The sequence below is a fragment of the Balaenoptera physalus genome (genome assembly GCF_965194825.1).
Source record: "Balaenoptera physalus genome assembly, chromosome: 18".
NCBI classification, from domain to species: Eukaryota; Metazoa; Chordata; class Mammalia; order Artiodactyla; family Balaenopteridae; genus Balaenoptera; species Balaenoptera physalus.
Window position 1 is genome coordinate 4,923,196 of NC_138899.1, and position 24,122 is coordinate 4,947,317.

Below are 24,122 nucleotides of genomic sequence, written 5' to 3' on the forward strand. Positions count from 1 at the left end.
CTTGTGGTCCTACTGCCCCAAGTTCAAAGTCAGCAGTGGAGAAGCAAGTTATTCACACGTCACATCTCTCTTACCCGCTGGACTCAACCTCTCTCCCTTTTTAAGATCTCGTGTGATGAGATTAGTCTCACTTGGTAAACTTCCTATTTTGTCAACTGATTAGCAACCTTAATTCCATCTGCATCCTCAATTCCTTTTTGCCACGTTACAAGATATTCATAGGTTCTGGGGATTAGGATGTAACATCTTCTGGGGGGGGGCATCATTTTGCCCTCCTGCGTCTATCATGTACCATCTATTGGGCTAGATGCTGGTGATAGAAAGAGGATTAATAGATGTGGTTCATAACCTGAGAAACACAAGTTTATCTGCAGAAGTAAACAAACTGAAGTAAACAAATTGAATAAATACTAGACTGGAGGTGTTGCCTGTAATGTATTAACAAAATATCAAAGAGGAAGGGAACCATTCACTTATCTCCATAACTTCTCTGAGATGTAAGTATAGAGAGTGTAATTATCACAGATTTACAGATGTGCAAAGGGAATACAGAGAAACTATGTTTTCCCAGGTTTAAGCAGATGATTTCCCAAACAAGGGTAAGATCCATGATGAAGATTTCATCCCTAGCTTCCAGGCTACCTTACTGTGTATGTATGTCACTGTCACTGTTATAACCACTCCCAGCATTATTACTGTCTACTAATTATGAGCACTTAGCACAAGACATTCAGCCAAGCACCTAAAATCCACCGTCTCATTAAAGCTTCACAGTGTCTCCATGAGGAGAGTATGTGTGTCGGTAAGGCGTCCTGCAAGTGCAGAAACCCCACTGGAACTGACTGAAGCAAAGAGGGAATTCATGGTCCAGAAATAAACAACAGAGAAGATGTTGTTCATTAGATAGATAGATAGATAGGTGGTAGAAATATGCTGACATAAAGAGATATACTGAAGCATAGAGATACAGGAGAGATTCCATGTAGAGAATAACTCTCTCGAGCTCTGTCAAAGCTCCAAGTCGAGCTTTGGCTCCCCGACCCCACCTCTGAGCTCTGTTTTTCTCTTTGTTAGTTGATTTCACCAGCAGCTACAGATTTATAACCTCTCAGTTTGGGAACCGCAGCAGGAAGAGATCACCTCATTCCCATAATTTTTGCTGAAGTCCAGCCTTGGAGTCCAGTAGTGTGGCTCAAGTCACGTGTCCACATGAGCAATCCCTGCAGCCAGGGAGATGGAACGTTCAGGTCAATAAGGCAAGTCCCAGGCCTCCTGCGTGTGGGAGGGGCTGGCCCAGCCTCACCTGCACCACATCCATGGGGTGCAGGAAACCTTTTCCCCAAAATAAAATCTGGGTGCTGTTCCCAGAGGGGTCACGGATGTTCCCTGAACTAAACAACAGCTGCCCACCGCATAGATGCCCCCTCACCAAAGAGACCAAGGAAGCCTGCGTGCCTTTCCCAGCCAGCCTCCGCTGGTAAGTGCCCAGGGAGGGCCGGGATAGCCTCATCAGAAACGCTGGGCTTACTGTTCCTGTAGCGCCAATAGATTAGAGAAAAGATGGCGTCTCTTTGAAAATCTAAGCATTTTCATCAAATATCTTAAAAACTCACAACAACCTTTCTGTAAAGTAATATCTGTTATTATATTTATACTAGAAAATGCATGCTTAATTATTTAAAAACATTCAGTAAGTGTCAGGACTTCCCTGGTGGTCCAGTGGTAAAGAATCTGCCTGCCAGTACAGGGGACGTGGGTTGGATCCCTGGTCGGGGAACTAAGATCCCACATGCCTTGGGACAAGTAAGGCCGCGCACCACAACTACTGAGCCCACGTGCCCTGAAGCCCGCACGCCACAGCTAGAGAGAAGCCCGCAAGCCACAGCAAAGAGCCCGTGCCACAACGAAAGATCCCGCATGCCTCAACTAAGACCCAAAAAGAAAAAAAAAAAACATTTAGTAAGTGTCCATCAGCAAAAAGAAGATGATAAGAAAATCCATCATCTACCACCAATAGGAAAACAACATTTTATACCATGAATAGTTTGAATGATTAAATATGCTTCTATAGCATAATTTTTTTTTTTTTATAAAGAGTAGGCATCTGGTTATTCCATCCATTCTGCCCATCTTTTTTTTTTTTTAATTTTTATTTATTTATTTATTTTTGGCTGTGTTGGGTCTTCGTTTCTGTGCGAGGGCTTTCTCCAGTTGCGGCGAGTGGGGGCCACTCTTCATCGCGGTGCGTGGGCCTCTCACTGTCGTGACCTCTCCCGTTGCGGAGCACAGGATCCAGATGCGCAGGCCCAGTAGTTGTGGCTCACGGGCTTAGTTGCTCCGCGGCATTTGGGATCTTCCCATACCAGGGCTCGAACCCGTATCCCCTGCATTGGGAGGCAGATTCTTAACCACTGCGCCACCAGGGAAGCCCCTATAGCATAATTTAATGTTTGCATGATAATACAGTATATGATTATGATGTAAATTACTTGAGTGTTCTACTAATTACCGGACTTTTTTTCATGTTCATTTTTTTGCTATGTGAAAAAAAAAAAAAAAATTCTACTAAGAACATATATGCATACTTATTTCCATACATTTCTTTTTTTTAAATTTTATTGAAGTAGAGTCGATTTATAATGTTGTGTTTAATTTCTGCTGTACAGCAAAGTGACTCAGTTATACATATATATTTTTTTCATTTTCTTTTCCATTATGGTTTATCACAGGATGTTGGATATAGTTCCCTGTACGATACATAGGACCTTGTTGTTTATCCATCCTATATATAATTGTTTGCATCTGCTAATCCTAAACTCCCAATCCATCCCTCCCTCCCCCCCTCCCCCTTGGCAACCACAAGTCTGATCTCTGTGAGTCTGGTTTTGTTTTGTAGATAGGTTCATTTGTGTCATATTTTAGATTTCACATATAAGTGCTATCATATGGTATTTGTCTTTCTCTTTCTGACTTATTTCACTTAGTATGATAACCTCTGGGTCCATCCATTGTGCTGCAGTATTTCCATACACTTCTAATTCATTTCCCTAAACTCATTGAATTGGACTTGGCAGATAAAAGCGCATGCAAAACTTTAGGCCTTTGATATTTATTGCCGAAAACTCAGAAAGTTTTAACGACATAGATTCTTGCCAGCGGTGTATTATACTTCTCATTTCTCATTCCTTTGTGGACATACGTATTATAATGAGTAAGCAAAATATTACACATCCTTGTTGTTTCAAGTCACTAAATACTAGTATTTGAACTTTTTTACATTGGTCTTTTTTCTCTTTTATATCACCTCCTAATGTCTAATTCTTAATTTAATATATAATCTTTTTTCTTTCTTCCTTTTTTTCTCTCTCCCTTTCTTCCTTTCTTTCTTTCTCTCTCCCTTTCTTCCTTCCTTTCTTTCTTTCTTTCTTTCTTTCTTTCTTTCTTTCTTTCTTTCTTTCTTTCTTTCTTTCTTTCTTCTTTCTTTCTTTCTTTCTTTCTTTCTTTCTTTCTTTCTGTCATCACATGTGCACATTTTCCTTTTCTTGCATCTTTGTTTTCTTGTAGGAAACAAGGGGCCCAAGGAGCCTGGCTTCTCAGAATATTCATTTGTGCTGTCTTGCCTCTGAGAGATACATACTTCAAAACCTCATTTTTGTTATTCTTCATATTTTCTCAGTTTCTCAGTCTAATCTTTTCTCATCTTAATATTTTCTCATTTTACTATATATGTATGTGTCTTTCTCTATATATTTTAAAAATGTAATCAGCAGAAAACCAGTAGATATCAAAACTATTGAACGAATATATGCTTTTGTTATTATAAAAGAACAGATGTTCTATGTCTCTCAAATAAGAGTCATAAGTGAGTGTTAAATCCTATTATTTCCCCCACCCCAAAAAGAATAATTATATCTCTTTTACTTTAAACTTCTTTGTCAATTCACATCTGACAAATAAAGACAGTTAATCATTCTAGTTAATATTCTTTTTGTTAAGTTTAATGTCAACTCTAACATACTGAGACAATTTTCTTGTCTATAAATGATTCTAGAATATTGGCTTTTCCTTAGAGTCGGAGTACTACCAAGTTAAGTTTTGGCATTATCTTTGAGTAAAAATATTTTGATGAAAATCACAACTACTTTTGTTCACATTTAATGTTTCAAAAACTGGTGATCAAATTAGGAAAATAATTTTCCCCTAACTCATTTTAAAAAAGCATATTTTTGAAGTCCGGGTCTATTTATGAGGTGTTTTCATGCCTTGAAGCCATTAATGTGTGTCTGTGTAGGCAGGACGCAGACATTGGGATAGCTTTGTATGTATTCTGTGATTACACAGAAAGTCTGTTTTTCTCTTTAGAAAGAAAAGCAGGAAATGTTGTTTGTACTCTAAATACATTCATGGATGGATCAAAGCATTAGCAAAACTGTCTCTTCAATTACAAGTCATGGTTTGAGATTCTGCAGCCACAGACTTATTTACGTAGTTTCCTGTTTTTAAGGATATTTCCTTTGCAGAGTCATAGTTACTAAAGATTGCCAAATTAAAAAAAGACTGGGTAATCTACAAAAACATGACACTGATTTACAGTATGTGATCCTCACTGTGTCACTTCACAGAGAAAAATAACACAAATAAATAGAAATAGAACACAATAGGTAATGTTCTTAACGAGGACCATACAATTTTCTTCTTGGGTAACAATGCTGAACTAGCTAGCACTCAACCTGAAGTCACAGAAACATCCGTGAGAGATCCAGTTTTTCACATCCTCCTGTAATGTAGATTCATATGACACACTTCAACGCATTTCTCTGAATCCTTGAAATTCACCTCATGAAATCCCATAAACACTCTTCCCATCTATGAGAGGAGCCCAAGTGGAAAAATGAAAGCACTTAACAACCATGGCTGGCTCACAGGAATGGAAGAGGAGTCAAGATTCTTATTCCTTCCTCAAGTGACTTTTACTAGTTGCGCTTGGTACAAGTCCCTGATACTTGGGAACTTATCAGAATAGGAAGAGGAACATGAGTCTTTCTGTCCCACCAGCACCCCCTGCCTTGAGCCCTACAATGTTCTGATGGTTTGTACAGATGCTAACAGCTGCAGTCCTCTGGGAACTGATATGGTTTTCCTCCATGCCATCCTATAAAGTCTACATCAAGGCCACCCTAAAAGGCATCATCAGGAATGGAGTGGAAAATTAAATGATATATTTGGTGAGCAAATATTTTCTTCATCCATGAATTTTTTTTCTTCCCTATTTTCTTAGAATAAATTTTTCATAACTAAAAATATCACTGTAACCATTTTAGGAGAGATAACAATGAAAATGTGATATTTAACATCATGTGTTAGTTCTGTTGAGACTGTATTCTCTCTTCTTGCAGAAGACAGTCTTTGTTCTTTTAGTACAATCCTAGAAAAATTTAGGACCCATCGTTGAGGAAATTATCTGCTTAGCTTCTAGACATTTTGAATGCCTAATTTATCCCTCAATTTAGCTTATGGTCTTAAGAAATGACTGAATTCTTTGTAGAACTTCTTTGCCATTTTAATGTGGGCCTTTGATTTTAATTTCATTGCGTATGGTTTTCCATTTTTAAAACAATCTCTATTCTAATGTGCACTTAGCTTTCTATTCTGAATGACCTTTACATAGGCAGGTACTTGTGTGGCCCATTCTTGAGAGTCTGTATCACTTTTCTTCCTGATATGTGTACTTATATTTTACTATTGTGTTATATCCATGTGCTAATATATTCAACGCATTAACACAGTCTTTTACAACTCAGAGTATTACTTCATGATCCCTTGGTTCCTTCCCCTCATTAAACAAATATTTATTGTTCTCTGGGAGATAAGCAGAATGCTAGGTGTTTAGAGGAAAGATGGAGTAGTTAGATTTCAGTGTGATGTTAGCCTGAAAATTCATCATATGGATCTGATACATTTGCCACCACTCTGCTCAAAAAAAAAAAAAAAACTAATCTATTTCAAATGTATACCTTAATTACTTAAAATTTGCCCTTGCTTAAAAAAGATACTATAAAGATTGTAAATATATAGATGCTCCTAAGTCATTCTTTCTGCAGATGGTCATATGATTTGGAAATTTGTTTCTAAATTTCTGAGACTGACTTCTCATTTTATATTGTTTTGCCAGCCCAATGATAAAATAATCCTAGAAAATTAGCAAAATCTCTACAGGTCACTTATGTTATTTTTACCTTTAAAAAAGTGGATACAATTTGGATACCAGTGCTAATTTTATATTTTTTGTAAGTTATTTCTAAATAAATCCTAGGTTATATGCATGTGAAACCACTATTGCAGCAAATATAAAATGAAGGGCTGTTAAAGGTGAAATGCTAATTTCAAAAACTATTTTTTGCAACTCTCAGGATTTACATGATGGCAAAAAATGGTCCTGGTGATGAGTAAACCATTGCATTTAAGTACGGGTGTGACTTCTGGTTCAAGGTAGCAAGCTGAAGCAGGCTTTTATTTCCCACCTGTCTCTAACTCTTATTGAAATTGAAGTAAAAACTACAAAATGGGATACATTCATAGAAGCTATAGAACCTAGAAAATGGGACACAGTGAAAACGGAGACTGTTTTAAAAAGTATACAGAGGACTTCCCTGGTGGCGCAGTGGTTGAGAATCCGCCTGCCAATGCAGGGGACACGGGTTGGAGCCCTGATCCAGGAAGACCCACATGCCGCAGAGCAGCTAAGCCCGTGCGCCACAACTACTGAGCCTGTGCTCTAGAGCCCGCGAGCCACAACTACTGAGCCCGCGAGCCACAACTACTGAAGCCCACGTGCCTAGAGCCCATGCTCCACAACAAGAGAAGCCACCACAATGAGCAGCCCTGCAAGGAAGAGTAGCCCCCACTCGCCACAACTAGAGAAAGCCCGCGCAGCAATGAAGACCCAATGCAGCCAAAAATAATTTAAAAAAATTTTTTAAATAAACAATGTACAGAAGAGAAAAGGCAAATGCAGGACTCTAGAATGCAACCAGAATTGTGAGAGCCTTCAGAGCAGGCTCTGAAAAAAGACCACAGCAGATGTGGGAACTGTTCTTCCAATAGGACCCTTTGATGATCATGGGTTGTTTGGGGGACATAGAGAAAGCCGAACAAAAAGACCAGAAATTCCCTGATAGATTAAAGGCTCTGAGCAGACATCTGAGCCAACAGATCATCCCCATTCCTGTCTATGCAGTGTGGTGTCTGCCCACAAAATCCAGGGATCGACTTTCTAGACATTGAATGAGCTCCCTGGGTGGATGTGAGGAAGGCTTCTTAGTAATGACTTTTGGGGGTGTTCGGAGGGGAGCTGCCATTCATCCATCTCATCTCCGTTCACTCACCCTGAGGAGACTTCTGCCTCTTGGAGAGACTTGACAACTGAAGGTGACAAGACAGTAAAACATTATATGGAAGGGCTGGGACAACCCCATATGAGGTTTTTTGGATAAAACAAAGCAAAAAGAGTATGAAGGTGGAAGTGGGGAAAGGAATTGATTACCAAAGCAATGCTAGAAGGAATTTCTCCAGAGTGGAAGAAAACCATGGTCAGATTGAAAGGGACCAGCAGAAGAAGCTATGAAGAAACCACGTGTAGACATATCTTCTTGAAATTTTCGAAAACAACAAATATATGAAATATCCGAAGAGGTTTCATTGAGGATAACAAACCCAAGCCTTCAGTGAAATGAGAAGGATATTAACATCTGTGTCATAGCCAAGATTTTAGCCCCTATGATCTTCTTTCTTGATATGCCCATGAATATGGTACATTACATGGCTCAAAGGACTTTGCACATGGAATTAAGATGGCTAATCAGCTGATCTTAAAATAGGGAGATTATCCTGGATTATCTAGGTCCACCCAATGTAATCATGGAATACAGAAGTATCAGCCAGAAAGATGAGGCAGAAGGAGAAATCACAGAAATGGAAGGTGTAGGAGGGACTCAACCCACTGTTGTTAGATTTCAAGATGGAGAAAAGGGCCGTGAGCCAGGGATGCAGGTGGTCTCTGGAGGCTGAGAGTCTCCAGTTGGCAGCCAGCAAGAAAGCAGGGAGCTCAGTGCTACAGCCACATGAAACTAAATTCTGCCAGACTCCTGACCCAGTTTGGATAATCAAGGCCAACACCTTGATTTCAGCCTGATAAAAAATTGTCACAGACATCATCGTGGCTTAAAATGGCATCCATGTATTACCTCACAGTTCTATAGGTTAGAGCCTGGGTTGGTTTTGACTTATGTCTCTACTTCACTTTGACACTAGTCATAACCAACCCAGGCTCTAACCTATACAACTGTGAGATAATATATGGATGCCATTTTAAGCCACTGTGATGTCTGTGACAATTTTTTATAAACAGAAAGTGAACGCAGATTTCGGTACATAGAAGTGGAGTGTTGCTGTAACAAATACCTAGAAATGTGCAAGTGGCTTTGGAACCAGGCACCGGCCTAAGTTGGAAGGCTTTTGAGGAGCATGATAGAAAAAGCCCAGATTGCCTTGAACAGGGTGTAGGAATATGGTCGTTAAAGCCTGCCAGTGGGGGCTCAGAAAGGAATGAGGAACATGTTCATGGAAATTGGAAACATCTTCAATGGTATCAGAAAGGTCAGCAGAATTGCGTCCTGCAGTTATCTGGAAAGCAGAGATGCTAAGTCATGAAGTTGGCTCTATGGCTGAGATTTCCAAGCAAATGTTTAAGGTGTGACCTGGCTTTTTCTTGCTACTCGTAATAAAATGCATAAGGAGAGAGATACACTGAGAGAAGAATTATTAAACAGTAGAATCCACTGCAATAGATTTGATGATTTGGGAAAATCTCAGTCTACCAAGATGGCAAAAGATAAAAAAAATTGCGGTCAGGAAAGCATACTCTAGAGAAAACCAAACAAAACTTCTGAGGGTATGGCTGTACAACCATTCTAAGACCTCACAAAGTTTGGAAGGTCAGAGTATTAAGTTATACAAAAGGCTTTTGAAGAGATTAAGGGTGGGACTCATGGATTCCCCTCAGCCCTTTGAGCAGTAGCCAAAAGTAGAGGAGGGATTATCTAGGGAGGATTTGTGGGGGAGCTTCTTGTCTAATGGGGTAAATCCTTGTGACATAGACAGGAGTCTGACAACGTTATGGAGAAGTTTATATTAGCAAAAATACTGCCAGCTTGGACGGAAAGGGACAGAGACAGGATGAAGTGAAGGAAGCCTGTTGGACCCTCAAAATTCTACTGGCGGAAACTTGCTAGTGAAACTACTCAGCTGCACACAGATGCGACTTTTTATAAGAAAGGAAAGATGAGTTAGAAGACAGAGATGTGAGCCCAGAGGGTGGAGCTGAGAATCGCAGAGGATCATGCGCAGGCCTGGAAACTTGATGGAGTTTGTGCAGCTAGATTTCAAAGTTGATTTGGTTTGGTGACCCCCTTTTCCTTCCATCTTCTCCCTTTTTGAAGCAGAATGTCTGCAACTATTAGTCTCTGCCTGTCTCACCATCGTGTGTTGGGAGCAGATAACTTACTTTCTGGTTTCGCTGATGGAGAGGAATTTTATCCTGGGATGGATTATGCTTAGAGTCACATCAATACCTAATTTAGGTGATATGGATAATGAAATTTGAGGATTTTGAACTGATGAGACTTGGGGGGGATTTCTGCACTTTGAGTTGTATTGGGTTGAGACTTGGGACCTTGGGATAGGATGAAGAGTTTTTGCATGTGGCATGGATGTGAGTCTTTGGGAGCCAGAGGGTGAAGTGTGTTAGACTGAATAATGGCTTCCCCCCAAAAAGATGCCCATGAACTAATGCCCAGAGCCTGTCAATGTGTTACATGGCAGAAGGGACTTTGCAGCTATGATTAAGGTTGTGGTTGTGAGATATGGAGATTATCCTGGATCATCTAGGTGGGTCCCGTCTAATCACACAGGCTCTGAAAAGCACAGAAGGCAGAGTCAGTCATAAAGACACAACGGTAAGATTCAGGTAAGATGGGGCTGAAGGAGAGGTCAGAGAGGTTAGAAGAATGAGAAAGACTCCACACTGTCACTGTGGGCTTTGAAGATGGAGGAGGAGGAGCCAAGGGTTGAGGATGGCCTCTAGAAGCTGAGAACAGCCCCATCCAACAGCAAGCAAGGACCTCAGTCCTAGAAGCATGAAGAACCAAACTCTGCCAGCAACCTGAATGAGCTGAGAAGTGAATTCCCCCCTGGAGACCCTGAAAAGGACTTCAGCCCTGCCAGCATCTCGATCTTGGCCTTGCGAACACTGAGCAGAGAAACCAGCCAACCCTCCTAGATTGTGACCTACAGAAGTGTGAGTAAATAATAGAGTGGTGTTGCAAGCTACTTATGTGTAGTAATTTGCTACAACATCGACAGGAAACAATACAGTCATAATTTTCTCCCACAGCACTGGACCCTAGGACGCAATGACTAATGCCTCCAAAGTTATCAGAAGAAGAGATTGTGAGTCTGGGATCCTATACCCAGGCAAAATGTCTTTCAAATAGGAGAATGAAGTCTGTTTCAATTAAATGTGTATATTCTTGAAAGTTTACCTTCTACATATCCCATCTGAAACATTACTTGTAGTTTTACTGTAGTAGGACAAAAGAGTATTACAAGAAAGAGGGTAATGTAGGTTCTCAATATTCGTGGTGGAGTAAAATAAATCATAAGATAATATCTGTGCATTGAAAATAACCTGTTCATATTAGAACACGGAAATTGTTATGATTATGAAATGGATTTAGTGACATAGGGATGAAGATATAATATTTTTCCTGATTATATGAAGAATGAAAGACAGCTAGAATCTCAGAAAAAATGTGCAAGAGAATCGTGAGTCAAATATAAAGCTATCTGAAATTTTTATGATTTTTATGAATTGATAAAATGTAAAAAGTAATCATCTATTTTGCCTGATATTTTAAATTCTTTGAATGATATTACTGTAATGAAATGGCATTACATGAACTCTAAGACTTTTTTTTCTTTCACTTTCAATTTTCAAAATTAACATACAGAATGAAAACATGTAAGAAGATGTAACCATAGTTTAGAACAAAAGCAGTGGCTGGTCAAATATGAGATTAATGGGATAGGAGAGGACTATACAGACATGAATCTACTCAACTTTGTCAGTTGAGAATAGATATGACCTAAAATCACTGGATTAAGAAATAGACATATGAACACACTGTATAGAATTCTGAAGGTACTCACTCCCAACATAAAAACAAACAAAAAGCAAAACAAAAACCAACAAAAGTCATAGTGGATTATGCACGCCTACCCTCCACACCCTGCCAGTGACCTCATCTTAACTGGATTAAGTCTCTTAAAACCTTATTTCCAAATAAGGTCACTTTTGAGGTACTAGGATTTAGGTCTTTAAGATATATTTGGCGGGCAAATCTATTCAACTTTTAACACAGAGAAAATGAAATATGGAACCTAATAAAATATACTTCACATAAAAGAAGGAAGACAGAGTTTGAGAGACAGAATGATAGCATATATTTAAGAAAAGTTACTACAAGGGTAATTTTAGAAAGCATCTGTTCTCAATAAAATTCAAGGACATATAGACCCTTTAAAACAAGGGAAGAAACGTGGAAAGGAAATTTGGCTGGGAAGCAGGCAAACATAATAATTAATTTAGATTAATATATAGAATACATATATATACATATATATATATTGCAGGGCAACAGAAAACAATTGCAAATATGTTATGCACGTATAGTATCAACCATATAGAGATTGAAGTAAGCAAAGTGGAGGATAAGCTTGAAGAAGACAGAGGCAAAGTCCAAGGTGGAGACCAAAACTATAAAAATGATGAGAAGGAATGTGATAAATTGAAAACACATAATACACAGGAAACAAAAGAAATAACAACCAAACGAAGACTGGGAAATATCTTTCCTGAGCTTAGAGACACTCCTACTGGCAGGTTAAAGTGGTTCTTCCCATTCTGGCAAAGTTAAGGAAATTAGATCAAATTCCAAACATTCTTGAATTTTGAGAATGAAGGAAACAGCCTACAAGCTCCAAGGTGGAAAATATCGTATTTGACCAGAAAGAAAAACCCTGACTTCACGTTTTTCTTTCAGAGAGTGAACCAACAGGCACAGCTATGTTTGTTCTGTGGGAATCTCTCTCTGGTGTGGCTGATGAGACCAGCATAAACCAGTCGAATAAGTCAAGTCGATCTGCATCCCCAGGAGCATGTCACTGGAACCCAGCAATTCCAGTCAGTCCCCTACGACACTGAATTAAGAGAACAAAACAATGAAGTCCTATCTCCATGAAAAAGCCCAAAGATAAATGAGGGAGATGGGCAGCAGGAAACAGAGATCATTCCAGTGCTGTAGGGAGCACTGTTAGTTCTGATGGCCATGCTATTTCTTAATTTAGCTCTTCGTGTTCCCTTGTGTGCTCTCAGTCTTGTATCTCATAGAATAGGCTTGAATTTTTCACATATTCCTCCCATTAGCTGCTCTAGGTTTTGTTTTGTGTTGTTGCCTAAATTAGCTCCAGTGAGTTTCTATTAATTGCAACCAAATAATCCGTGACTAAGGTACATATAAAACAATATGCAAATGTTATTAATCATTACTGGGAGGGAAGATATAAAAATGTTAGTAATTTGACAATAAATAAGTTTCAAACATCTGATTATATAGCCCCCCCAAATGATGAGGGATTAGGAGTTGGAGGAAGTAAAATTTAGATAACTTCCTCATCAATGATCCTGATAATTAGACAAATTTGTCCAAGTGTGTGTGATTTTTTTAAAATGTAATTCTAGGAGAATTAATAACTGCACATATTTAACAAATTATGAGAAGATACGCACTTAAGTTCACACAGCAAATGATAGACAACAAAGGGAATGGTAAAGAAACATTTTTAAATGTTTGGAAATGTTATTGTATGAGGATGAAGGCAAGACCGAGCACTACAGATCTGACAATATGGGGAAATGGTTGGAACTCTCCTTTCCAATCATTGTGAAACTCTTAGATGTAGAACACAGTGCAGAGAAAAATATAAAAAGATCAAGAAAAATTAAAATAATGGACAATGATATATCAGAGATGTAAAATGAATGGAGATAACGTTAAGTCACTTTCTTTGCTCATCTATAGGAAGCAACTCCTCATCCTTTCAAGTTTGATCATGAGATGACCGCAATTCAGTCATATCTTCAGGCTCCACTTCTAATTCCAGTTCTCTTGCTATTTCTACCACATCTGCAGTTACGTCCTGCAGTGAAGTCTTGAACCCCTGAAAGTCATCCATGAGAGTTGGAATCAACTTCTTCCAAACTCCTGTTAATGTTGATACTTTGACTTCCTCCCATGAATCAGGAATGTTCTTAATAGTGTCTCTAATGGTGAATCCTTTCCAGAAGGTTTTCAATTGACTTTGCCCAGATCCATCAGAGGAATCACTATCTATGGCATCTACAGCCTTACAAAATGAATTTTTAAAGTTATTACTTAAAAGTAATAACCTGAAAGTCAAAATTACTCCTTGATCCATGGGCTACAGAATGGATGTCGTGTTAGCAGACATGGAAATAGCATTAATCTCATTGTCCATTTCCATCAGAGCTCTTGGGTGACCAGGTGCGTTGTCAATGAGCAGTAACATTTTGAAAGGAATCTTTTTCTGAGCAGTAGATTGCAATAGTGGGCTTAAAATATTCAGTAAACAGATGTACTGTCACCCAGGCTTTGTTGTTCCATTAATAGCATGAGCAAAGTAGATTTAGCATAATTCTTAAGGATTTTAGAAATGGTAAATGAGCACTGGCTTCAATTCAAAGTCACCAGCTACTTTAGCGCCTAATAAGAGAGTCAGCCTGTCCTTTGACGCTTAAAGGCATTGACTTCTCTCTAGCTATGAAAGTCTAAATGGCATCTTCCTCCAGTATAAGGCTGTTATATCTACACTGAAAATCTGTTGTTTAGTGTAACTACCTTCGTTAATTCTCTTAGCTAGATCTTCTGGGTAACTTGTTACAGCTTCTGCAGCAGTACTTGCTGCTTCACCTTGCACTTCTATGTTATGGTGATGGCTTCTCTCCTTAAACCGCGTCAACCAACCTCTGCTAGCTTCCAAGTTTTCTTCTGCAGCTTCCTCCCCTCTCTCAGCCTTCATAGAATTGAAGAGATGGGGCCTTGCTCTGGATTAGGCTTTGCCTAATGTTGTGGGAATGTTGTGGCTGGTTTGATCTTCTATCCAGACCACTCAAACTTTCTCCATATCAGCACTAGGGCTGTTTCACTTTCTCATTATTCCTGTGTTCACTGGAGTAGACATTTAACTTTCTTCAAGAAGTTTTCCTTTGCATTCACAATCTGACTGTTTTGCACAAAAGGTCTAGGTTTCAGCCTATCTCAGTTTTCAACATGCCTTCCTCACTAAGCTTAATCATTTCTAGCTTTTGATATAAAGTGAGAGACATGTGACCCTTCCTTTCACTTGAACACTTAGAGGCCATCGTAGGGTTATTAATTGGCCTAATTTCAATATTGTTGTGTCTCAGGGAATAGGGAGGCCTGAGGGAGACGGGGAGAGACGGGGAATGGCCAGTCGGTGGAGCAAACACACCACATTTATTGATTAAGTTTGCCATCTTATGTGGACACAGTTTGTGGCACCCCCAAAACAATTTTGGTAGTAACATCAAAGATCACTGATCACAGATCATCATAACAAATATAATAAAGTGAAAATGTTTGAAATACTGCAAGAATTACCAGTATGTGACACAGAGACACAAAGTGAGCAAATGAAAAATAGAAAAAAGTGGCACCTTAGACTTGCTGGGCAGAGTCACCACAAACTTTCAATTTGTAAAAAACACAGTATCTGTGAGGCTCAATAAAGTGAAGTGCGATAAAATGAGGTCTGACTGTATATGTGTATCCGTGTTAATAAAAAGTTGAGGAAACAAATTCCAACAGTTTCTTCTTGTTTCTTTTTTCATCCTAATGAAATCAGGTTTGGGGTAATTTTCCCCCTTCTTTTTACTTCACTGTTTTCTAAACTTTTGCATTTGGAAAGATATTATAAAGCATATTACTAGTTCAAATATTTGAAAAATTAGTCTCATATTCCTGGATTTAAAGATGGCAAAATGTAAATTACTGAGATAATAAAGGTTATATTGAGATAATATTTGTTTATTTTAAGGATTTCCTTAGAATGTCTTTCCTGTACTTAGATGTTATTTATACTGACTATACTAGAATAATTGTTTTGAGCTGTAAAAAATAAGGCTTTTCTGTGAGTGGCTTAGACTAATTGAAAACAGAAAAACAATTTGAATTAGATGTTCTTTAAAGCCCTTCCTAATAATAAATTCTGACTCTACTATTTATCCCAACTTATAAGAGGAATAATTAATATTATGTGACATTTTACTACCTGCCAGGCACTGTTCTAGACAGTTTATGTGTATTATTTAATAGTCAAAAATAATTCATGAGGTTGGTACTATAAGACAGAATAATTGCTGCTACTATTATTTTCAATGTCAAATAGGTAATGATTCATTAGAGATTGCAGATAGAACATTTTGTAGCAAACTGTAGAAGAACAACATTTCATTAACTGAAAAAATTGCTCTTTTCCTTTCCTAATCCCAATCTCTTATATATTTGTGCAATGAGATTGTTTGAGAACTTATTTATTTTCATTTGGTAATATGTTCTTATAGTTTCTTTGAAGGATGAGGAAGAGTTGGCTGCTATAGGTAGGCTTTCCCAGGAAGCATCTGTATCCAGACGGTTTACTAGAGAGAACTCAGAACTGTACCTGTGAGGGAGTTAGGGAACAAGGATTCAGCAGAGGGAAAAAAAATCTGAGGCTGGCTTGGCCCTTCGCAGATGCCCTGTGTCTTCAGTTTCTGGGGAGACACTGAGGCAGAATCCAGCCACAGGCAGCATTCCTGGCTGGAGGAGTGAGTCAGAGATCAGGACAAAGCAGACCGATGTAGAGAAAAGTGCAGTAAAGTTTCCTAGGCGGACCCAAGAGAAAAGAAATCGTTATTAGGCATAAATCCAAAAGGACAGAAGAATGGATAAGGAGACAACAACCAAACCCTCTTAGAAACTAGAAAGAAAATTGGTGCATGTGAAATGATTTGGTGACACCTAGAAAAGTGAATGCTAAAGCAGCAGAGAGGAAGCAAAGAGTCAACCAGATTTCCATCCAAGACTCTCTCCAGACACAGGAATTGACAGCATGAAATACTTTGGAGGAGGTGACAACATAAGGGAGACCAGGTGGAAGTCTGTATATGAGGCAGTCAGATCTCCATAACCCATGCCTCCCTCTCCAGAGAAAAGTGCTGGCATATTTCTTTGTGGGAGGGGAACTATTTTTTGGAGATGGTTGAAGAAAGTTGTTGGACTGGGTGACAGACATGAGGAGGGCTTCCCACGTAAAAAGTAAGAGACAAAGAAGAAAAAAGCGATCTGGAGAAAACAGAATGCATGCAGGGAGGAAATAAAGCACGACAAATAAAAGTGCTGTAAAAATCTCAGAGTGATAAAAGAATATACTGCAACTGTGAAATGAGAACAGTCACTTCAAAAAAAAAAATTCAGAGCATATAAAAGAGCTCTTGGAAATTAAAACGTGATTTTTTTTTTAAAAAGAAAAACTCAGTAAAAATTATTTCATGGTAAAGCTCACCAAATCCTCCAGAAAGCAGAGCAAGGGATGAAGTGATGAACAAGGGAGATGATAAGAAAATTAAAGGACAGGTCCCAGAGGTTCAACAACTAAATATGGGAGTATCGCTCAAATAAAGCTGAAGGATAAGAATTTCTAAGCCAGAATTCCATACTCAGCCAAACAATCAATTAAACGTGAAGCAAACATTTTTAGGCATACAGCTTCTCAGAAATTTACTCCCAAGAGTTTGTCCTTATGAAAATACTAGATGCCGAGTCCACCAAAATGAGCAAAGAGGTATAAGGAACAGGAGATAGGAAATCCGTGGGAAAGAGGCAGCCAGCATCCCCAGGAGGAAGGCTCATTGGAGTTTTCAGGCTGGAATCTATGCATTAGGCATAAAAGCCACCAGTCCAGATGGTAAAAGACTCCAGGAGATAGTTCTTCAGGAAAATACAACTGATAGGAAAGAGCTGGCAAAGTATTGGGTGCTGAATTAGTAACTATGTAGAAAACTCTAAGGATTAGTAAGTATTAGCTCTAGGAAAAACAAAGTGGAATCAGAATGGAAAATGAAAGTTTACTTACTGCACGTCTGAGTTGAGAATTGTTTTTACAGCATCCCAATAAAGGAACACCGAGTATTAAACTTACTACCATAGAGGAAAGGGGTCACCTATGGGCTGGAGAAGGTGCAGAATGAATGTTTTATCCTCACCTGTCCTGGGGTCGGGGGGGCAGGAATCTACTAGTGATAGTGATAAAAAATGAAAAATCACAAAAAGCATAAAACAGGTTATTTCCAGAAATGGAGCCAATACAGAAACAAATAGAAAAGTGCAATATTTGCCTCTGAGAAGGAAGAGTTTGGGATGGAGGAGGTGGAGGAATTTTTTTTTATAAAATATCTTGTAGAATTATTTGATTACAATATGCATGTATAACTCTGAATAAAAATTCTTATTAAAAAGATGGACAATGTAAAAAGAAAGAGTATTAATTTTTTAGTCCAAAAGAAGAGTACATTGATTGACCTCAACAAATTGCCTTATTTTTTCTGAAATGACTTTAGGTCTAAATCAGTGAGCTGGCTTCTGAGCAACTTTGGAAGAGCTTCTTATCTGGATGACATTGTTAAAGATATTCTGACTGTTAACATTCTAAAATGTTGACCTAAATGACCTTTAGATTTCTATTGTTATAATCTGAACTATAAACTCTCTTCTTTGTAGAATATAATTTTGGAAAACGTATACTTCAATAAACGATTAGTCTACTAGTGAGGTATCTTATTTGAAAAAAGAATAAAATACATACAATAAAAATGTCGGAGCTGCAGACCTCATTAATTCAGTTTTTTTTCCATATTCTACCTAGGCGAAGGTGAAGTTTACCTTTGAATGCCTAAGAAGAAATGAATATTGTAAGCATCATTATAAGGATATCTTGGTCATTTTTTTAAAGAAACTGAAGATTGCAGTGTATATTATTTGATAGACTATTGAATAAATATATATTGAGCTTATTCGTGTAACAAATCTCATTAAGTACCTATTTTATTCAGGCATTCTGCAACATATTGGGAACACGAGGCTGATACTGTATAGTTCTTGCTCTTATGGTGACACATAAGTAAGGAAATTGACATGAAAATGAGCAATTGTGATTAAAAGAAAAAATAATAATTGCTCTATTGAAGCGTTACACAAAATGCACTAGGAGCCCAGGACTATGAATGTAGGCTTCACAAAGGGAATTCCATGTGAGCTGAACCTGAAGGAGAAATGAGAGTTAGTTCTATGAATTGATGGAGAAAATTCCAGAAAGAAAGCTTGAGCCGTGGTACATATGTGGGTGGAAGTGTCACGTGTTCTGAGATCAGCCAAGAGTTAAGGGTGTCTGGAGCACTGAGCAGTGAGCCTGGAGAGAGAGGAAAGGAGACTAGATTTCATGAGTAAGGTCGAGTCAATGAGGCACTACTAATAGTGATTATAATTCACAGTAGTCAAATTTTTCAAGTTATTTCTCTGTGCCAGGCACTGAGCCAAGCACTTTACATACAACATCGTATTTAACCCTAACAACTACTCTATCGTCATTTTCAAGTTTTTCAAGCTTGAGAGTAACAGAATAAAATTTGTGTAGAAACTTCATGCTAGATCTCATGAAAAAATGTTTCAGTCAAGTTAAAAAAAAGGATACAAAATGGCTTAAGCGACCACGTAAAAATTTTATAATCTAGCAAGAAACGAGATTGGAAGGTTTAGATAGCCAGTTGTTTTATTCTTTTTCGTCACTTCGAAAGTCTCTACTTATCAATTTAAAAATAAGAACGATGTGTGTTTTTAGAGGAAGAAGGGGAAAGAGAAGGGAGAAAGAGGAGAGGTTCTGTGATGAGGGAAGAGAAAAAAGGAAGAGAGAATAAGAGAGAGAGCAAGAGAGTGAGCTAGACCCACAATCACTAAAGAGTGATGCTGGAGGATGGGAAAGGGAGAAGGATGAGGCAGACTCCTCCCTCAGTGGTCCAGGCAAAAGACAATACAGGCTTCAATGTAGGCAGTCATCAATAGAATAGCAAATGGAAGAATAAGAGAAGTATTTACAAATGGAAATGGTCACGCTTTGGGTGTGTAGATGTTAAGCCCATTCACCAAGAAAGGGAGATGTGAGCCTTGGTGAGGTTCCTGAGAGGAAGCGATTAGTAACATGGTTCCTGTAGCTCTGGTATTATGATTGGTTGGTGGTTTCATAAATAAAATATGCTAAATATGCTAACTCATAACTAGTGGGTGTCACTTTACGCATTGCATTAATTAATCACATTCCTGTTAAAGAGAAAATGGTGGTTGAATGTTCCTGGTCACCAAGTTGATCCAGAACCTTAGGTTCTGGTTTTGACCTAATGAAATCTTATATCCTGTATTCATCACAACCCAGAACTTTCATGGATGACCACCAAGAGTACAATAAGAGCAGTGAGGAACCTAAAAGTACTGGTTTGAGAGCACGGTTGACCATTGACCCAGATTGTATGGACTTGACTCTCCTTTACAAAATGTTCCATTGCCGTAAGATGTTGTGGATCAGATGTTAAAGTACCCGCTGCCGTCCGCTCTGAGCGCCTTCCTACCCATCTTCCTCTCGCCTGTTAACCTTGCCCTTTCTTCACCCCCCAGGGCTCTACGAAACCTTTCTAACCAATGATGAACCAGAATGCTGTGACGTCAGGAGAGAGGCAAAATCCAACACCCCCTCCAAGGGGACGGTGGACAGAGGCGGCTCCTGTCCCAGGACGTCGCTCCCGGCTTCAGCGGCACCCAGGCTGGGCCCCAGCAGACTCAGGCTGTGTGTCCTCGTGCTGATACTCCTTCACACAGTTCTCACGGCCTCGGCGGCGCAGAACGCCACGGCCCTGGGCTTCGGGGGTGTCCACGCACTTGACGAGCGCTCGGCCAGCAAGGAGTAAGGACGCTGGACCCTGGAGCATGCCCGCCGCCCTGGCCACCGGCGTCACGGCCTGGGTGCTCCGACCCGCGCATCACTTCGTGCAGGGCCTGGAGGGCAAAACTGGAAAAGAGGGGCCTGAATCCAAACAAGGACACACACACACAGCTTTTTATGGACTAAAAGGCTGGAAAGTGACTTCAATTTCTCACACCATTTTATACACTGTGTTTTAATGTTTGGAGGTTTTCTTTGCTTTCCTTTTGATTTGGGTTTATCTGTTTGGTTTGTTTTTGCACTTGTTAATACAGGATTTATTTGGGGGGATGGTTTCTCAGAGGTAAACTAAGTCTTTTCACTGTCTCTCTCTCTATATATATTTCTAGTCATTGTGTGTGTTCCTCAGATAGTTCTGTCTCATGTCCTGTCAGTTTCTATTAGCGGAATGACGGCTATGACCTCGCGGTATAGCAAACAACAACAACACACAAAAAAAAAAATCATAAAAAAATAAAAAAGACAAAAAAAAGAAAACAACAAAAAAATAAAAATAAAAAAACTCTCCCTCCTGCCTCTGGAACCCACGCCCCTCCCAGCCTGCCCGCCCCGAGCCTTCCCCGCCCACAGCAGACGACATCCGCTTGCTTCTGTCCTTGTCGCAGCTGCCGTGAGTGGGCGCAGTGCACGCTCCGCTGGGCCCCTGAGCCGCTGCTGCACAAACCCGCAACGGAGCAGACCCAGGGGGGCCCTTTCTAGCCGAACAAACAAGTGCTCTCCATAACAGGTGGGGTCAGACAGTTAGCACATCTTTACGTTGAAAATAAAACAAAAGCAAAGAAAACTACCGTGAACTCGGTTGGTCCAGCTCCCACTTCCAAGGGCCCAGGCCTTCCTCGCTGGTCGGGTGGCTGGAAGCAGCCGCCCAGAATGGGGGTGTAAGGAGGTAGGGAGTCCTGCCCTGAAGTTGCAGGTGGCTGGGCTTTCACTGGGATTTCAGTTCTGTTGCAGGACTACACGAGCACCTTTTGGCCATTGTCACAGGAACAGGATTCTGAGGACCCAAATCTGGGCTTCTTTTTCCTCCTTTCCTCCTCGTTGTGGAGGGCTTGCAGACGTGCTCAGACACCTGCAGCATACAGAATCTAGACCATTTCACCCCAGTATTTCCCCCCATACAGTTTTTAATTACTCCAGGTATAAAGTGTATGCAATTCTGCATTATCAAAAAGAACTTTTCAAAAACTAGGTTAGCCATTTTCACTCAAGTACAGAAACGTTACCACTCTCACATGCTCTAGATAGTTGAAGACAAGAGGAGAAATCGGATCGCTCTGTTTGTATTTTTTCTTTTTGTGGGAACATTTTACCTGCTGAGTGTCTATGAATTTGCTTTCTAAAAAAAAAAAAAAAAAAAAAAAAAAAAAGGCTTTTATGAGTTTACAGTAGAATCAGTGGAAGGAAGAGTTAATAAGGGCTGTTTTTAAAACAAACAACAAATAATTTTAAAAGAACCACTTCACATTCTTTACTATTCTCTAACTACACTCGGGAACTGCATTTCAGGGATGATTGCTGTATAGCTGGCAGATGAAGGAAAACCATGGAAAAGGTCCTCTTAGCGAACAAAATTTAGTTCTTAACTTTCTAGCTATGAAATTCCCCCAGGCATTTGTTTATGTTGAAACAAAACTTTAATCTCTGCATCATACCTAACTCTGCGACACGCGTTACAGTATGCATATTTTGTTTTGAATAAAAAAAAAAAAAACTGTTTTGTTCCAGTCTGTTAAGAATATTCAAAATAATAAAGGTATTGCTTAATAAAATTGCTAGAATTGTTTAGCAGTACATGCACAAATATTTTACTAGATTCTTTGTTTTAATAGTGTTTTGTTGAGACTGAAAATCCTAAAATGGTCTGCGCAAATACAAAAAAAACCACCAAAAATGCAAAATTCTCCAGTTTTTGTTCCTTTTTTGAAATTTGTTTTTTATTCAAATGCAAACACACTTTCACACGTGCACACACACACAGGCACAGCATTTGTAATTTATGGAAATAATGGTACTATTTCTGGGGACAGTGGGTGGGCAGTGGCTCTGGCGCATATTAACTGCACTGAATTTTGTGAGACTTATAGAAGTGAGTTTTGGTAAAGCCTAATTAGTGGGGGACTCTAGATTTCAGTGGAGCTGGGGATGGGATGAGAAGGGTTAGGGAGCCATGACTGGAGGGAGAGGGGTGGGTGACGACTCAAGGGGAAGAACGTATCAGATGAGCTCTTTTTCCACTGACCTCTTAATGACTTTAAGGTACATGACCAGAACCAAGTTTGTCGTGACCTTCATCTACCTCTGCCCGACAAACACCATCCCACTATCTGTTTCTTCAGTGTTTCTTGTGCTTCTGTTCATGCCAGAGGCATTTCCATTCTTTCAGGAAAATGACACAACAGAAGATGCAAGTTGCACCCACTCTTATTGGGATGACAAGAAGTCACTATTTCTAGACACAGGGCAAAGTGATGACAAATAGCATCCCTTAACAATGGGGTTTCATTTTCTATTAATACTTTTTGCAACTGATGAAGATTCTTTGCCAGAATAAGGGGGCTGGATGGTTCCACCTGCCCATGTTTTAGCTTTAGTTTGGGGAGAATGGCGGCCAAAAGAGGGAAACCAAAACACCACTGCTTTACATGGGAGGTAAGCCCTCCAAAAGACAAGTTCAAGAGCTGGGAAAAACCATGCAGTATTGTAAATATGAAATTCTCGCTTAGGTGAGGAAGAGATGGTGGGGTGGGAAGGGGAATGGCAAGTCAGCCAGAGTTGGAATCAACTGTAATTCTGGTCAGATTTTTTTCTTGCCACATGTACTCTGACGTGAGAAGGGTCGCCGTGCCTAGTATTCATGATCGTAAATGTGTAACCATTTGCCTATGACATTTCCACTGACACAGTGAACTAAAGCAGCTATTCCTGCGATCGGCTAAAGAATCCAAATAGGCAATGACTCCTTTACAAAGTCAAGAAACAACCACTGATGATTTGTGATGCAGCCAGTTGGTGATGGAAATCTCACTACATCCATGGATCATTTGCAGTGGTTTTCCTACTTGATGACATGCTTGATGTTCTGCACAGAAAATATTCAGACCTTGCACCTTTGTAATCATCGTCTTGTTCTATTTTCCTCGTGGTGGATATCCACTGCATATTAGATAATGAATTATGATATTAAAACAATTATTTCTGAAAACAAGTTGAAAATCAAGAAAATAATATTCTTCACAAATGTATGAAACAGACTTCTCCATAGTTATTATTGTCTTATTTTTTCTGCAATAGAGAAATCCCAGTTTGAAGAATATGTTGATACTGCAAAACCAAATGTCAACTAACATAAGTGGAGTTATATATGACTCCTTATTGCATTGATGTTTGGTGGTACATTATATTGACTTCTCTTTCATTTTAAAGATAGTATTGTTCCCCTCACCCACAAATAGTAAGCAAAAGTTGTTCTTTTAAATGACACCATGATAAAAAAAAGCAATTTAGTTCCTTACCAATGAACTGGTACTGTTAATTACTAGGACCTGTAGTCATTAAAATAAAAGAAGGCAGGAACACAGCAAGGAAAAAAGCAGACAGGAAGGAAGGAAGGAAGGAAGGGAGGAAGGGAGGGAGGGAGGGAGGAAGGAAGGAAGGAAGGGAGGGAGGAGGGAAGGAAAATAAAAATGGAGTTTTGCATGAATGAATAAAAACCTCATTTTTACCAGGAAAAAAAAAATAAATGAAAGATGTAGTTGGGTGTCAGATCCATATGTCAAATATCTGAATTGGCAGATGACATTTGGTATCTGGACAACATTAAAATATTGATCAGTCTCAGGCATTGTTTTAGTTCTTTCTTGATAACAGCCAAATTTACAGTG

The 24,122-nt window shown here is 39.3% G+C and overlaps 1 protein-coding gene across 2 annotated transcripts in view; it reads left to right on the plus strand.

Moving 5' to 3' along the window:
* The window catches only part of NALF1 (NALCN channel auxiliary factor 1), a 598,559-nt gene extending 576,875 nt beyond the window's left edge, over positions 1–21,684 (plus strand). Inside the window, exons 3-4 of one of the 2 annotated variants that reach the window (XM_082435271.1) lie at positions 18,118–18,163; positions 19,917–20,052. In XM_082435271.1, coding sequence (XP_082291397.1) covers positions 18,118–18,140 — 23 coding nt within the window. In that variant the 3' untranslated portion in view covers positions 18,141–18,163; positions 19,917–20,052. Of the gene's footprint in view, positions 1–18,117; positions 18,164–19,916 lie in introns of both variants that reach the window. The other variant, XM_082435270.1, reaches the window with a different exon arrangement.
* Positions 21,685–24,122: the final 2,438 nt, after the last annotated feature.